The 14,565-nt window shown below is 41.8% G+C and overlaps 1 protein-coding gene across 5 annotated transcripts in view; it reads right to left on the bottom strand.

The window, feature by feature from the left end:
• LOC104602554 (6-phosphofructo-2-kinase/fructose-2,6-bisphosphatase) overlaps positions 1–14,565 on the bottom strand; it is a 68,631-nt gene that overhangs the window by 14,025 nt on the left and 40,041 nt on the right. For 4 of the 5 annotated variants that reach the window (XR_016082550.1, XR_016082551.1, XM_088898219.1 and 1 more), the window contains exons 15-16: positions 3,628–3,675; positions 3,136–3,233 (exon numbers count right to left, since the gene is read on the bottom strand). Coding sequence is in view for 3 of the 5 variants with exons in the window: in XM_088898219.1 (XP_088754345.1) it covers positions 3,136–3,233; positions 3,628–3,675 (146 nt within the window). In the remaining 2 variants the exon portion in view is untranslated. The remainder of the gene's footprint in view (positions 1–3,135; positions 3,234–3,627; positions 3,676–14,565) is intronic. The other variant, XM_088898221.1, reaches the window with a different exon arrangement.

Raw genomic sequence — 14,565 nt, 5'->3', positions numbered from 1 at the left:
ATCCGATAGTTTGATGTCACCCTTGCCAGAAATGGGGACAAGAGAGCCATCAGCAATAGATACCTTATCCCTACCAGAAGATAAATGATAAGTGGTAAACAATGAAAGCAAGCTAGTCATTTGGTCAGATGCACCTGAACCTATTACCCAACAGGGTGCAGTAGTACTTGGAGCTGAGGCATGGTAGGCTGAGGCTCGAGTACCTGAATGTGCGAAAGCAGATGTGGCAGGGGCTGATGGTGACTGCGATGACTGAGCTGAGTTGCCTACTTCCTTTTCCAACTGTATTAGAGCAGCCCGAACTGCAGCTAAGGTCTCTAAAGGTGTGCCTCTTGTGCCAGACGAGGATGCTGAATTAGTAGTCACTGCCACATGAGCATTACCCTTCTTGCTTCTCAACTTTGCCGGGACCAAATGAGGATGCAGCTTCCAACATGTTTCTTTTGTGTGTTTAGGCTTCTTACAATGCTCACATACCACATCCCTTTTATCTTCCTTCTTCCTGTCCCTCTCTGAATCACCCCCTGATTTGGGTTTAATTGCTACAAGGGCCGGTGTAAGAGGTTGAGGTTGCATCATGACTTTCCTCCTAGTCTCTTTACTATGCACTAAGGAGTATGCCTGAGAGAGGGTCACACTATCTCTAGTCAAAATCCGTTGCCGCACAATATCATACTCTGAATTCAGGCCTGCCAGAAACTCAAACACCTTGTTTGTCTCGATGTGCTTTCTATGGGTCTGTGCATGTTTGGGACTCTCCCACTCAAGAGTCTCTAAGTGATCAATCTCATGCCACAGGGACTTCAAGGTAGAGAAGTAGACCGAAACCGATTTCTCTCCTTGTTTAAGGGTATTCACTTCACATTTCAATTCATATGCTCTAGCAACATTAAGGGGTTGGGAGTAAGTTTCTTTCATAACATCCCATATCTCCTTGGCTGTCTTTGCCCACAAGTAATTGCGGCTGATATGAGGCTGCATAGAATTATACAGCCATGTCATAACCAAGTAGTTTTCTTGGACCCACTCAGTATACATGGGGTTTCCCTTGGAGGGTTCTTTCACATCTCCCAAGAGATACCCTACTTTACCCCTTCCCCCAATAGCCATCATGGCTGATTGGGCCCATTCCAAATAGTTTGATCCATCAAATCTTACGGTTGTAATCTGGAAACCTGTCTCAGAAACACCACCACAACTGCTGTTCCCAAAACTGCCTTCTGCCTGATTCTTAAACTCCATTTCAGTCAAGAACCAGTAGTCTCAAGATTAGGGTTACTACAGTTGAAAAAACTGCACTTGGACTATCAACCACAATCACAAAATCAGTATAGAACCAATCTGTATTCACGGCAGATGTGCATGAAACAGATATAAGTCTGATCTGAAACCAATTATCAAACACAACAGCAACAGTCCATACAGTTTTCACCCCTTAGAAAAGTTCGAAGTCCCCCCAAAAGAAATCTGAAAACAGCTTGGAGAATAATCTGATATGCTGAAACAGAATTAGGGTTTTAACCAGTCCTTAAAAGCAAATTCTCAGCCACACACTCCTGGTAGTACCGTATGGATCACACTTGTAGTAGGGTTAATATGAAACCCTAAAACTGATCACACTTGAGAAAAGTTTCACAGATAGATCACAAGGTTCAGACCAGTATTAGGGTTTGCCGCAGGGTTAAAACAAAACCCTAGAGAATAGAAGGAAGAAAACCCTAGAGTGGTTTGGCCGCCCTTTCTAGATAGGTCCAGCCTATCTTCTCTGATAGTACTTCTCTCAGAAAATAAAAAACTTACAAGAGAATGCTGTTCGCTGCTTGATTCTTCCTGATCACCAACACTCTGCAAATCTTCAAACAGCTGCTAAACCCTCTAGCGATCTCCAAGAATCAGTCAACGAACTCTACTTTCTCAGCTTCCAGCCTTAGATGGTTCTCATGTGGTTGGCTGGACTAGACTCACATGAGAAACCCTAGCTCTGATACCAAGTAGACGTTCAGGACTGCTATCAGTCTTGAACCCTAATGGATTTCAGGTTCGAAAATAGAAGAAAAAGTATAGAAAAGAGAGGAGAAAGAGAGAAGAGAGAGCAGTAGAACACAAGAGTTGAAAGGAGGAAAAGAAGCATCATGTTCTGCCGCCGCCACTTTATTTAGTATTTATAGGTTATGCTCATTACAAGGAAATGACAGATCTGCCCTTAGTATTTACATAACAAATAGAATAAAATAAGACTGAAATAAATAACAACTGACATAACTAACTGACCACCAGCTAACCCTAGGAAGACTAGAACACCTTCAACCCTACGAACACAGTGGGACCGTAGCTGTGGGGCCCACATCAGTGTTCTCTACATATATATTTTGTAGTGGTATGAGGCTATTAGTATGCTTCAGAGAAGCATATTTTATAATGACAATTTTATTTCTACATAGTATCTATTGATTAAAAAATAACTTCCACAAAACCATTGTTGGGTTCCTTGAGGATATGGTTGATATACATGCTCATGTTTATTACACTATTGCCAATATTGGGTGATTTTCTATTTGCTACTAAGGGCCTATTCTTCCAAAGGCTTATGAAGAAAACTGAAGAGAGGAGAGCTTGAGAGTTCGGCAATGAGGATCTGAGAATGAGAGTTTCGAACCTTCACTCTCTCAGCACCCTAACACTCTTTTATTAAGATATATTTGAATAATTACAAGGAGGCCCTTAGTTGGGCAAGAATTTACAAAAAACTTAATATAGATAGGATGGGCCCAGAATAAGGCCCATTACAGAAAAACATAAATAACAAGAAAGAATAAACAACCTATGGGCCATTCGGCCCATCTTCTCTACAGCTTACTTTTGAAGAAAATTTAGATCCAATTACTGAAAGATATTAATATTAGAAATCTTAAAAATGATGACCAGTTGCAATCTTGGAGGTTCTATAAAAATTATCTATCAAAGTCATTGTAAACATCATGCACATTCCACAATTGCAGGTTGCAGGCTTGCAGCTCTTATTTCTGTATGAAATGCATGAAGAAGAATTCAATCATATGTGAACATTTTTATTTTTGGTGATATCAGTAAAAGGTTTTAAAAATTTCCACCATTATACTTTATAATACACTGCACCTCAAAACTGTGTCTCCTCCAATTCTGCCCCTAACATTATCCCGACTCTCTCCATGTCGAGTCAGCAATATTGGTCGGGGTGTGAGATGCATATTTACCTGTGAAGAAATAAATTACATGAAATTCGATTTAGAAAAGACAACAATTTTTTAAAACAAAATTGATGAATCACAGAAGTAGCTGCTGAAAAAGGAGATCTGCATTTGAGTCTGGCATCTTAGCCCAAGTGAGGCAACAGTATTATTATAAATGTATTTCAGGATATTCCTTTTGCTCCATATCCACTTAAGCTAACTCAATTCATGGTTGTATAGAGGAGAAAAAAATAACTCAGATATGTACAAAATTTTGAATGATAGACCCATATGCAGAAACTTATGCACAAAGTTGTTTCCTTAAGTTACAAACTAGTTTGCCTTTCTGACTAAAGAATCAAAGAAAAAATATACGATGTCAAATTATAATTGACATCTTGAACATGTTTTCACATACCAAGAAAAATACGATCCTTCCTGGAAGATAACCACTGATATTGTTAACCTGAACAGAGAAGATTTCTCAATTATCTTAGTATGAAAGCTATGATTACAAAAATCAATAGTATATGATTAACAGATGTAGCAAACCAGAGCAATATGGCAGAATGGCATAACAGGATTCAATTAGCTGACCCCATATAGTTGAGACAAGGCTTAGTGCCTGTTTGGAAGGGATTTCATGTTGTTGCTTTTGGTTTTGTGAGGTGGGGTCCACCAAGGTTCAATGTATTGATACACCCTGTAGAGAAGATGGGCCGAATGGCCCATAGGTTGTTTATTCTTTCTTGTTATTTATGTTTCTTTTCTGTAGTGGGCCTTATTCTGGGCCCATCCTGTCTATATTAAGTTCTCAGACCCTCATTGCTGAACTCTCAAGCTCTCCTCTCTTCAGTTTTCTTCATGGTATCAAAGCGTATCTGAACTTGAATATCCTAGGGCTGGAAGCTTAGTCACGTACTGCCTGATTCTTGGAGGTCATTGGACGAGCCCAAGACTAGAATCTCTTGGAGAAGTGGTTCGGTGGCCAGGAAGAATCAGAGAAAGAAAGAGGGGAAGAGGAACAGCTCGGTTCTGTTTTGAAGCTCGACTGTGTTTGGACTGTTGGAGTTCGAACTATAAGTTGTGCTCAGTTTTCTGGTTGTTCTGTTTTGAAGCTCGACTGTGTCTGTTGAAGCTCGAACTGTAAGTTGTGCTCAGTTTTTCTGGTTGTTCTGTATTATCTTCGACTGTGTTTGGACTGTTGAAGTGTCCAAAAATCCTAGCTGTTCTGTACTACCTTCGACTGCATTAAATCTGGTTTAACCCAGAAATTTCTGGGCTGTTTTTCTCTTCTTCTTGGACTGTTAAAACCTGCCGAAACATCCTTGTAACAAAGCTGTGTATTGTTACTCATATTTTGGCTGTTTTAGGGGGCTGTACGAACTGTTTTTTGGGTCTTTTCTCTTCCTTGACAGTGGGGTTGTCTCTATTGCCCACACTGTGTTTGTGAAAAGGCCTGTTCAGCAATACCGATTGGTATTTACTCTTCTTGGCTGAGTGCACAGCTTTGAAAAGGTAATTCGGCTGAGTGCACAGTGCCTAGGAGTTTCTGATTACTTCTTGAAGGCTGAACTCAGTATATTGTCTTCTTGTGGTCGGCTGAACTCTGTTATTGCTTGTCCTCATTCAGTATACTTGTATAAGTCATCTGAAATCATATTTAGAGTGTGTACATGATGTACTCCTCAGAGTTTGAAAACAAAAATGGTGCTGAATATGGACTGGTTCAGGGGACTCCAAGTGATTCCTTATTGACTGTGACCATAGTTAAACTAGATGGAACTAATTATCTGGCATGATCACAATCAGTAAAGATTCATGTTTGTAGTAGAGGAAAGTGGGGATTCATTTCCGGGAGTAAGAAGGCTCCCCCAGAAGATGATCCATCCTATGAGAAAATTACACTGTCATTGGGTGGCTTGTGAACTCAATGCAGCCACAAATCAGCCAACACTACCTATGGATGAATTCAGCAAAAGAAGTTTGGGACAGTGTTGCGGAAACCTTAACACAAAAACTCAATGTGGCCCGGGCATATAAATTGAGAAGTGATGTAAAGAATTTAAGGCAAGGGGAGAAACCTCTTGCTGTATATTTCTCAACCCTGAAGTCCCTATGGCAAGAGATTGACCTAATAGAAGCTGTAACTTGGGACACCACCAATGATGCAGAAACCTACAGAAAATTGGTTCAAAGGAACATGGTACTTGAGTTCTTAACTGGACTAAACCCAGAATATGATATCACAAAACAGAATATTCTTTCCAAGGAGTGTGTCTCTTTGTCACAAGCTTATGCATTGGTGAGTAGTGAAGAGAGCAGAAGGGTTGTTCAGGTTCAAGGGGCTGATATTAATGATCACTTTGCCAATATGGGGATTAAACCCAAAGGGAATGCTGGAACTTCTAGTGGCATAGGAAAGAAAGAAGTTATATGTGAGTACTGTAAGAAGCCGAAGCACACCAAAGACAAGTGCTGGAAATTACATCCTAATCTTGTTCCCAGTCGGTTTCAGAAAAGGCATGATAGTAAAAGATCAGGAAGTGCAAATGTAGCTGCCGGGCCAGATAGTGAAGAAATGTCTGCTTCTGCACAGTTGGCAGCCATGAGAGCAGAATATGAAAAGTTTGGGAAGATGATCAGTCAGCTGAGTGATGTGACCTCTTCTTCCAACCCTTCAGGCAATTCTTCTGTTGCTTCAGCATTTGCTCATTCAGGTATAAGGGCTTCTGCCAATCATGCTACCACTTCAGGTAATCTCAAGATCCCTTGGATTATTGACTCAGGTGCTTCTGACCATATGACCAATCTCTCTACCTTATTTGTTTCATATGACTTGCTTCCTGGACGTGATAAAATCACTTTAGCTGATGGTTCACTTGCCCCTATCTCTGGTAAGGGAACCATCAAGGCTACGGATTCCTTGTTCCTACCTTCTGCCCTTCATGTACCTAAACTAAATACAAATTTGTTGTCTGTAAGCAGTTTAACCAAATCACTAAATTGTTGTGTAACCTTTTTTCCTTCCTATTGTGTTTTTCAGGATCTGGAGTCTCAGAAGGTGATTGGGAGTGGCCATGAGGCGAACGGAATATACCTGCTTGACACCCCGGAACAATGCACTGATCATCTTGGGAATGCTGCTCTTGGATCTGTTTCTTCAGAATATGTTAGTCGGATTATGTTGTGTCATCGTCGTTTTGGTCATCTGTCTTTTTCTGCCTTGAGTCATCTTTTCCCTGAACTGTTTAAGGGAATTAGTTTGTCTAGTCTTCATTGTGAGTCTTGTGAATTGTCAAAGCATTGTAGAAACAATTATCCTTTGAGTAATAAAAGATCTTCCTTTCCTTTTAATATTGTGCACTCTGATGTGTGGGGGCCTTACCACTTACCTTCCATGGGTGGCTATAAATATTTTATCCTGTTTATTGATGATTTTTCTCGGTTCATTTGGATATTCCTGATGAAATCCCGTGATGAAGTTCCAAGACTTGTAAGACAATTCCATGAATTTGTTCTAACCCAATTTGATACCAGGATTAAAATCTTCAGATCTGACAATGCAAAAGAATACTTTGAGAAAAACCTATCCTGCTATCTCTCTGACATGGGGGTCATTCATCAAAGCTCATGTGCTAGGACCCCAGAACAGAATGGGGTTGCTGAGAGGAAAAACAGGCATATTGTTGAAGTTGCAAGAAGTATCTTATTTACCTCACATGTTCCTACCAGGTTTTGGGGTGATGTTCTTCTTACTGCTACCTACCTTATAAACCGTATGCCATCCAGGGTTTTGGGGTTTAAGTCTCCCTTCAATCTTCTTCATCCAGACAATGACCTTTTTCCAGTTCCTATTCGTGTCTTTGGCTGCACCTGTTATGTACATGTTCCAAGTGTCCAAAGGCATAAATTTGAACCCAAAGTTCAAAAGTGTATCTTCCTTGGTTATTCCCCCACACAGAAGGGTTATTGTTGTTTTGATCCAAAGTCTGGCACTCAGTATGTCTCAATGGATGTCACCTTTGATGAGTTTTCCCCCTTTTATGGTTCCTCCCCAGAAGGACATTGTCCACAGGGGGAGGATTTGTCACAGGTGTTTGCTCTTCCTCTTCCTGTCCCTGTTGAATCTCTTGATGTGTCTGCTTCTCCTATCCCTGTTGAGTGTCTTGATGTGTCTGCTTCTCCTTGTCCCAATACTCTACCTCCTCATCCTATCCTCAATCCCAAAGTGTATCAAAGGCAAAGATCCAGAAATGTGCAGGTTGTTTCTCCTACAACACATGAGCCTCATACACTTCCAGTCACAGAAGAGACAACAGGTACTGTTTCAGCACCTTTGGATTCATCCTTCCCTGACCTTGATATTCCCATTGCTGTTAAGAAAGGAAAACGGAAGTGCACTGCACACTGCATTTCCAAGCACCTTTCTTACAGTTTGCTTTCACCTCCATACTTTGCCTATCTCTCTTCTGTTGCTTCTCATCCTATTCCCAGGTCTGTGTCAGAAGCTCTTAAGATTCCAGAGTGGAGCGATGCTATGAGATCTGAAATCGATGCCCTATACAAGAATGACACATGGGAAGTTCTGGATTTGCCTGAAGGGAAGGATCCAGTCGGTTGCAAGTGGGTCTTTACTATCAAATACCGAGCTGATGGCACCAGTGAAAGGTACAAGGTCAGGCTGGTTGCAAAAGGCTATACACAGACATATGGGATTGATTATTTAGAGACCTTTGCCCCTATTGCCAAGATGACATCTGTGAGGGTTCTTCTATCTTTAGCTGCTCACTTTGATTGGCCTCTTTATCAATTGGATGTGAAGAATGCATTTTTGAATGGTGAATTACATGAGGAGGTTTATATGTCTCTTCCTCTAGGGATGTATGGAACTGATATGAAAGGGAAGGTATGCAGGCTGAAGAAATCTCTTTATGGACTGAAACAGTCCCCTAGAGCATGGTTTGAGAGATTTAGAACAGCACTTGTTAACTTTGGTTATGTGCAGACACAGTCCGATCATACTCTTTTTGTGAAGAGGAGTGAACCTCTGGCAGTATACCTCATTGTGTATGTAGATGATATTGTAGTGACTGGTAATGATGTTTCAGGAATTCATGGTCTAAAATCTTTTCTCCATACAGAGTTTGAGATTAAAGATTTGGGGGACTTGAGATACTTTCTTGGTATAGAAGTGGCTCGATCCAAGGATCGGATTCTTATCTCCCAAAGGAAGTATGTTCTTGACTTGCTCTCCGAGACTAGAAAGATGGGTGCTAGACCAGTTGCTACTCCTATTGATATGAGTCATAAACTCTCAGCCTTAGAAGGGACATTGTTAGAAGACAAAGGAATCTTTCAGAGACTTCTTGGGAAACTTTTGTACCTATGCATGACTCGGCCAGATATTGCATATGCAGTTAGTTGCATTAGCCAATTCATGCATGCTCCCCGAGACACTCATATGGCAACAGCAGAGAGAATCCTATGTTATTTGAAGGGCTCCCCAGGAAAGGGTATTCTGTTTACCAAGCATGGTCATCTGAAACTTGAAGCCTACACCGATGCTGACTAGGCCGGAAACATTGCTGACAGAAGATCTACTTCTGGGTATTGCAGCTTGGTGGCTGGTAATGTTGTTTCTTGGAGAAGCAAGAAACAATCGGTTGTTGCTCGGTCTTCGGCTGAAGCAGAATACAGGGCCATGGCACATGGAGTTTCTGAATTATTATGGCTAAAATCATTGATGGAAGAACTTGGAGTTGAATATGACAAGCCAATGATGTTGTACTGTGATAATCAAGCTGCCATCAACATTGCTCACAACCCAGTGCAACATGATAGAACCAAGCATATTGAAGTTTATCGACACTTCATTAGAGAAAGGGTCTCTTCGAGTGAAGTGTGTTTTCCTTTCATCACATCTGAAGGACAGTTGGCAGATTTTCTCACCAAAGGCATTCCCAAGGCAAAACTTCAGCATGATACCAGCAAGCTTGGCATGATTGACATCTATGCTCAGCTTAAGGGGGAGTGTAGAGAAGATGGGCCGAATGGCCCATAGGTTGTTTATTCTTTCTTGTTATTTATGTTTCTTTTCTGTAATGGGCCTTATTCTGGGCACATCCTGTCTATATTAAGTTCTTTGTAAATTCTTGCCCAACTAAGGGCCTCCTTGTAATTATTCAAATATATCTTAATAAAAGAGTGTTAGGGTGCTGAGAGAGAAAAGGTTCGAAACTCTCATTCTCAGACCCTCATTGCTGAACTCTCAAGCTCACCTCTCTTTAGTTTTCTTCACACCCGATACACATGAACATGTGTATCAGGTGAATAAAAAACTTTATTTATTCTTGTGAATAAACCCTAGTTGTTTCTAGGTCAAAGTAGAGAAGAAGAAGGAAGAAAGAAAAGAGAAAGAAGAAGGAGAGGAGAAGAGTGTTCGGCCAAACTAGAAGAGAGGATGTTCAAAAGTTACTCTCCTAGCCGACCCACTTGACTTTTATTCTTGAAAAACTTGAGTTACAAGAAAGACAATTTTGTCCCTCATAAAAGATGGGACACATAACTTAAACTCAGATACAATAGACATTTCACTTTCAATAAGATACACCTAAATGACCAAAATGCCCCTGACTCGAGCATTCTAACACTCCCCCTCAAGCTAGAGAGTATATATCATATAGTCCCAGCTTGTTACAAATGTAATCTATTCTTCCCCGAGACAATCCTTTTGTGAAGATATCTGCCCACTGATTTCCTGAGCTCACATGAGATGTAGTTATTACCCCACTTATCACTTTTTCTCTCACAAAGTGACAATCCACCTCAATATGTTTAGTTCTTTCATGGAAGACAGGATTGGATGAGATGTGAACAGTAGCTTGGTTATCACAGTATAGTTTCATGGGTTTGTCAATTGAGAAACCCATCTCCTGTAATAGGTTCTTCAGCCATACTAGTTCACATGTGGTATGGGCCATAGCCCTGTACTCTGCTTCCGCACTACTTGCCACCACTGTTTGCTTCTTGCTCTTCCAAGTTACAAGATTGCCACCCTAGAAGGTACAATACCCTGTGGTTGACCTCCTGTCTGATATAAAGCCAGCCCAATCAGCATCTGTGTACCCTACTATCTCAAGAGGTCCTCCATTTTGGTATAACAAACCACGACCTGGAGCACCCTTTAGGTACCTAACAATTCTCATAACAGCTTCCCAGTGAGGAACCTGGGGATGTTGCATAAACTGACTCACCACACTCACAGCAAATGATATATCTGGTCGGGTAATGGTCAAGTAGTTCAACTTTCCCACCAACCTTCTGTATCTTCCAGGATCATCAAACTCTTCACCTGCATCCACACTTAACTTGGCATTGAGTTCCATAGGAGTCTCTGCTGGTTTAGCACCTAACAACCCTGTTTCTTCAAGTAGATCAAGAACATATTTCCTCTGACATAGGTTGATCCCCTATTTTGACCTCGCAACTTCTATTCCTAAGAAATACTTTAGCTTCCCCAGATCTTTCGTATTGAAGTGGTCCTGTAAGAATTTTTTCAGCCTATCAATTCCATTGCTGTCACTTCCAGTTATGAAAATATCATCCACATACACGACTAGCAAGATTTTTCCATCTTTTGAATTATAGCTAAACACGGAATGATCAACCTGACACTGTTTCATCCCAAAGGCCTTCACCACTTCACTGAACCTGCCGAACCATGCACAAGGAGATTGTTTCAGTCCATAGATTGCCTTTTTGAGCCTGCACACCTTACCAGCCTCCCCCTGAGCAACAAACCCTGGTGGTTGCTCCATATACACCTCCTCAACAAGATCACCATGTAGGAAGGCATTTTTTATGTCAAGTTGTAGGAGAGGCCAATCATACATAGTAGCCAATGAGATCAACACCCGAACTGAACCAATTTTAGCCACAGGAGAGAATGTCTCCATATAGTCCACACCATATAACTGAGAATAGCCCTTGGCCACTAACCGTGCCTTCAATCGTTCCACACTGCCATCAGGAAGATGCTTCACTGTATAAACCTATTTACACCCAACAGTATGCTTACCAGGAGGAAGGGGGGTGAGTTCCCACGTATGATTATGTTGTAGAGCAGAGAGTTCTTCTTCCATGGCTTGCCGCCACCCTGGAGAGGCAAGGGCTTCTTGTACAGTCTTGGGAATGGGAACCGATGAGAGTAATGATATAAACTTGCAATGAGAAGCAGAAAGGTGAGCAGTGGAAACATAGTCTAAAATGGGATGAGAAGTACAAGTACGTTTACCTTTCCGCAAAGCAATAGGGAGATGAAGATCTGAGGGAGAAGGAGCAGTAGCAGGATTTGTCGGCGGGTGCTGAAGTGGAGGAGGAGCCGAAGCACTTCTACGAGTATACACTTGAGTAATTGGCGGCCTCTCTGTAGTAACTGGCGTATGATGTGCATCTGCAGTAGGAGTGGGAGCTACGGGAAGGGGGTCCACAACCGGAATAGGAAGAGGAACCACAGAGGGAGAAGAAGAGACCCCGACATTGGAGAAAAAAGGAACTGACTCAAAGAAGGTGACATCAGGGCACACAAACGATTTATGAAACTGAGGGTTATAACACTTGTACCCTTTCTGAGTCCTTGAGTAGCCAAGAAAAATACACTTCGTAGCCCGAGCATCTAGCTTGTCTACTCCAGGCCCCAAATGCTGAACAAAACAAACACAGCCAAAGACTCTTGGGGTGAGAGGAAAGGGAGACAAAGTGGGGAACAACACGGAGAAAGGGGATTGACTTCCAAGGATTGACATGGGCATCCGATTTATTAAAAAAAAGGATGTAAGAGCAGCATCACTCCAAAAGTGCTTTGGGACATGCATATTGATCATCAAGGACCGAGCAGTTTCAAGAAGATGTTTATTTTTCCGTTCAGCTACACCGTTTTGTTGCGGGGTGTAGGCACAAGAAGTTTAATGAATTATTCCATGATGTTCTAGGTATTGCTGAAATGATGAGGAGATGTATTCTTTGGCATTATCGGAGCGAAGTATTTTCATATGAACACCAAACTGAGTGCGTATTTCAGCATGAAATTTCTGAAAAATAGAGAACAATTCACTACGGTCTTTCATAAGATAGATCCATGTCATCCTTGAAAAGTCATCAACAAAGATTACAAAATACTTAAACCCATTGTATGAAACCACTTTAACTGGACCCCATACATCAGAATGAACTAAAGCAAAAGGACTTGAGACACGACTATCAGTTCTTGGACTAAATGAGACTCGATGATGTTTTCCCAACTGACGTAACTCATAATCTAATGATGAAAGATGACTCAAGGAAGGAACTAGCAGCTTCAAAGCCTTGAGAGAGAGATGACCAAGTCTGCAGTGCCATTGGAGAGGAGTAAGAGACGACTGAAAAGCCACTGGAAGGCCACCACCATCAAGGTAATACAAACCACCGGCTTCATGCCCTCCACCAATCTTCGTCCCCGTCTTGAGATCCTGAAACACACAAGAAGAAGGATAGAAGGTTACAGAGCAATTAAGGGACTTGGTTAATCTACTAACGGACATAAGGTTAAAAGGGAACTTAGGAACATATAAAACAGATGCTAAAGACAATGAGGAGAGATCAACATCACCAACACCACAAATAGGAGATGTAGAACCATTAGCAAGTGTAACTGTCTGAGATGTGGAGGTGCGAGAAAGGGAAGAAAATACATCAGGAGTCCCAGACATATGGTCCGAGGCGCCAGAATCAATGATCAAGGGTGAGGCTTTGGAAGCTAAACAAGTCATACCTGAATGGGCAAGTGTAGCTGTGTTCTGCTGAGATGTTTGAAGGAACTGCTCATATATTGCCCGTGGTACACTCACCATTTCCTGCCTGGAAGCACAAGTGGGTGTGGAGGGGGTTGGTGCAGTTTGTTGGCTTTCAGTAATTGTGCTACTACTTTTAGATGTAACATGGTTAGCCCAAGTGTTGGGTGGAGCACGCAAATCATAGCAGAAATTAACTGTGTGCCCCTCTAAGCCACAATGTGTACATTTTCTCTGAGCATTACCCCTTCCTTTTCCACGGCCTCCCCCTGACTCACGGCCTCCAGTCCAGCCACTGGCCCGGTTAAACATGTGTCCACCACGGTTGCTTGGAGGACCACTGCTGCCACCATCACTTCTACTTCCACGACTACTCCCTTTAGTCACTACCAAACCAGATCTATCAGAGAAGGAAGAATGTTCCACTGGCTCAATGGATGTCCTCTTAAGACGGGCAAAAACTTCTTCAAGTGAGGGGAGAGCTGATCCCCCCAATATCTGTGCTCTGACAGGCTCATACTCAGCCTTCAAGCCCACAAGAAACCTAGTCACATCAAGCTATTCACGTTGCTGTTGTTGGATCTGGACATCTGATGTTAGAGGGTGATACACATTTAGCTCATTGCGGATGTTTCTCAAACTTGCATAATACTCTTCTAAGCTTTGACTTCCTTGCTTCAAATTGAAGTACTCTTGGTATAACTGATATACCCTAGTTGTGTTGTCTTGTCCAGAGTACAACTTTTTAGCATGATCCCAGATCTCTTTGGCTGTATCTAGGAACATGAAGTTCACACTAATCTTCGGTTCCATGCTGTTTCAAAGCCATGTCATTATCTGTGCATCATCTTGTTCCCAATCACTGAACCCAGGAGAATCAGAGGAAGGTTTCTCCTCCCTCACATGTTTTACTTTCCTCTTGGCCTTCAAGAACACCTCCACAGATTTTGCCCATGGTACATAGTTCTCACCATTCAATTTGATGGATGTCATTTGAACACTTAGATAAACTGAAGAGAGCATGATGCCTGTTTTGTTGTCATTCCCAACTATAGTTGAAGCCATCTCAATTATGTCTCCTCTGAATATACACCACAATCTCACACTTGTCACAAGACTTATCTCACTTACAATACCACCAACCTACTTTCTTCAACTGCACATTACACACTACACTCTAAAGCTGAAATCATTCAGTCAACACATCAAACACTTGGACTGCACACTGCAGGACCATTTACCACCAACACACCACTACTGAAATTACTCAGTCATTTCATCGAACACTTGTTCTGCACACTACAGAACTGATTACACACAAGGTCTAGGGGTTCACTTTTAAGCATTTAAAAACATAGATATGTCAGCCACCACAACACAATCAACACCACACCACTGCTGTCGTGGACATCAGCAGTCTACCACTCTTCTTTCAGCACACATGTGAGCAAGAAAACACAAAAAAAGACATGACTGATATGTGTATCAGTTTCACCCAACACCACAACAACTAACTTTCGAAGCAC

The sequence above is a fragment of the Nelumbo nucifera genome, chromosome 2 (assembly GCF_055504915.1).
Source record: "Nelumbo nucifera cultivar China Antique chromosome 2, China Antique-T2T, whole genome shotgun sequence".
NCBI lineage: Eukaryota > Viridiplantae > Streptophyta > Magnoliopsida > Proteales > Nelumbonaceae > Nelumbo > Nelumbo nucifera.
This window is presented reverse-complemented; position numbering and strand designations above follow the sequence as displayed.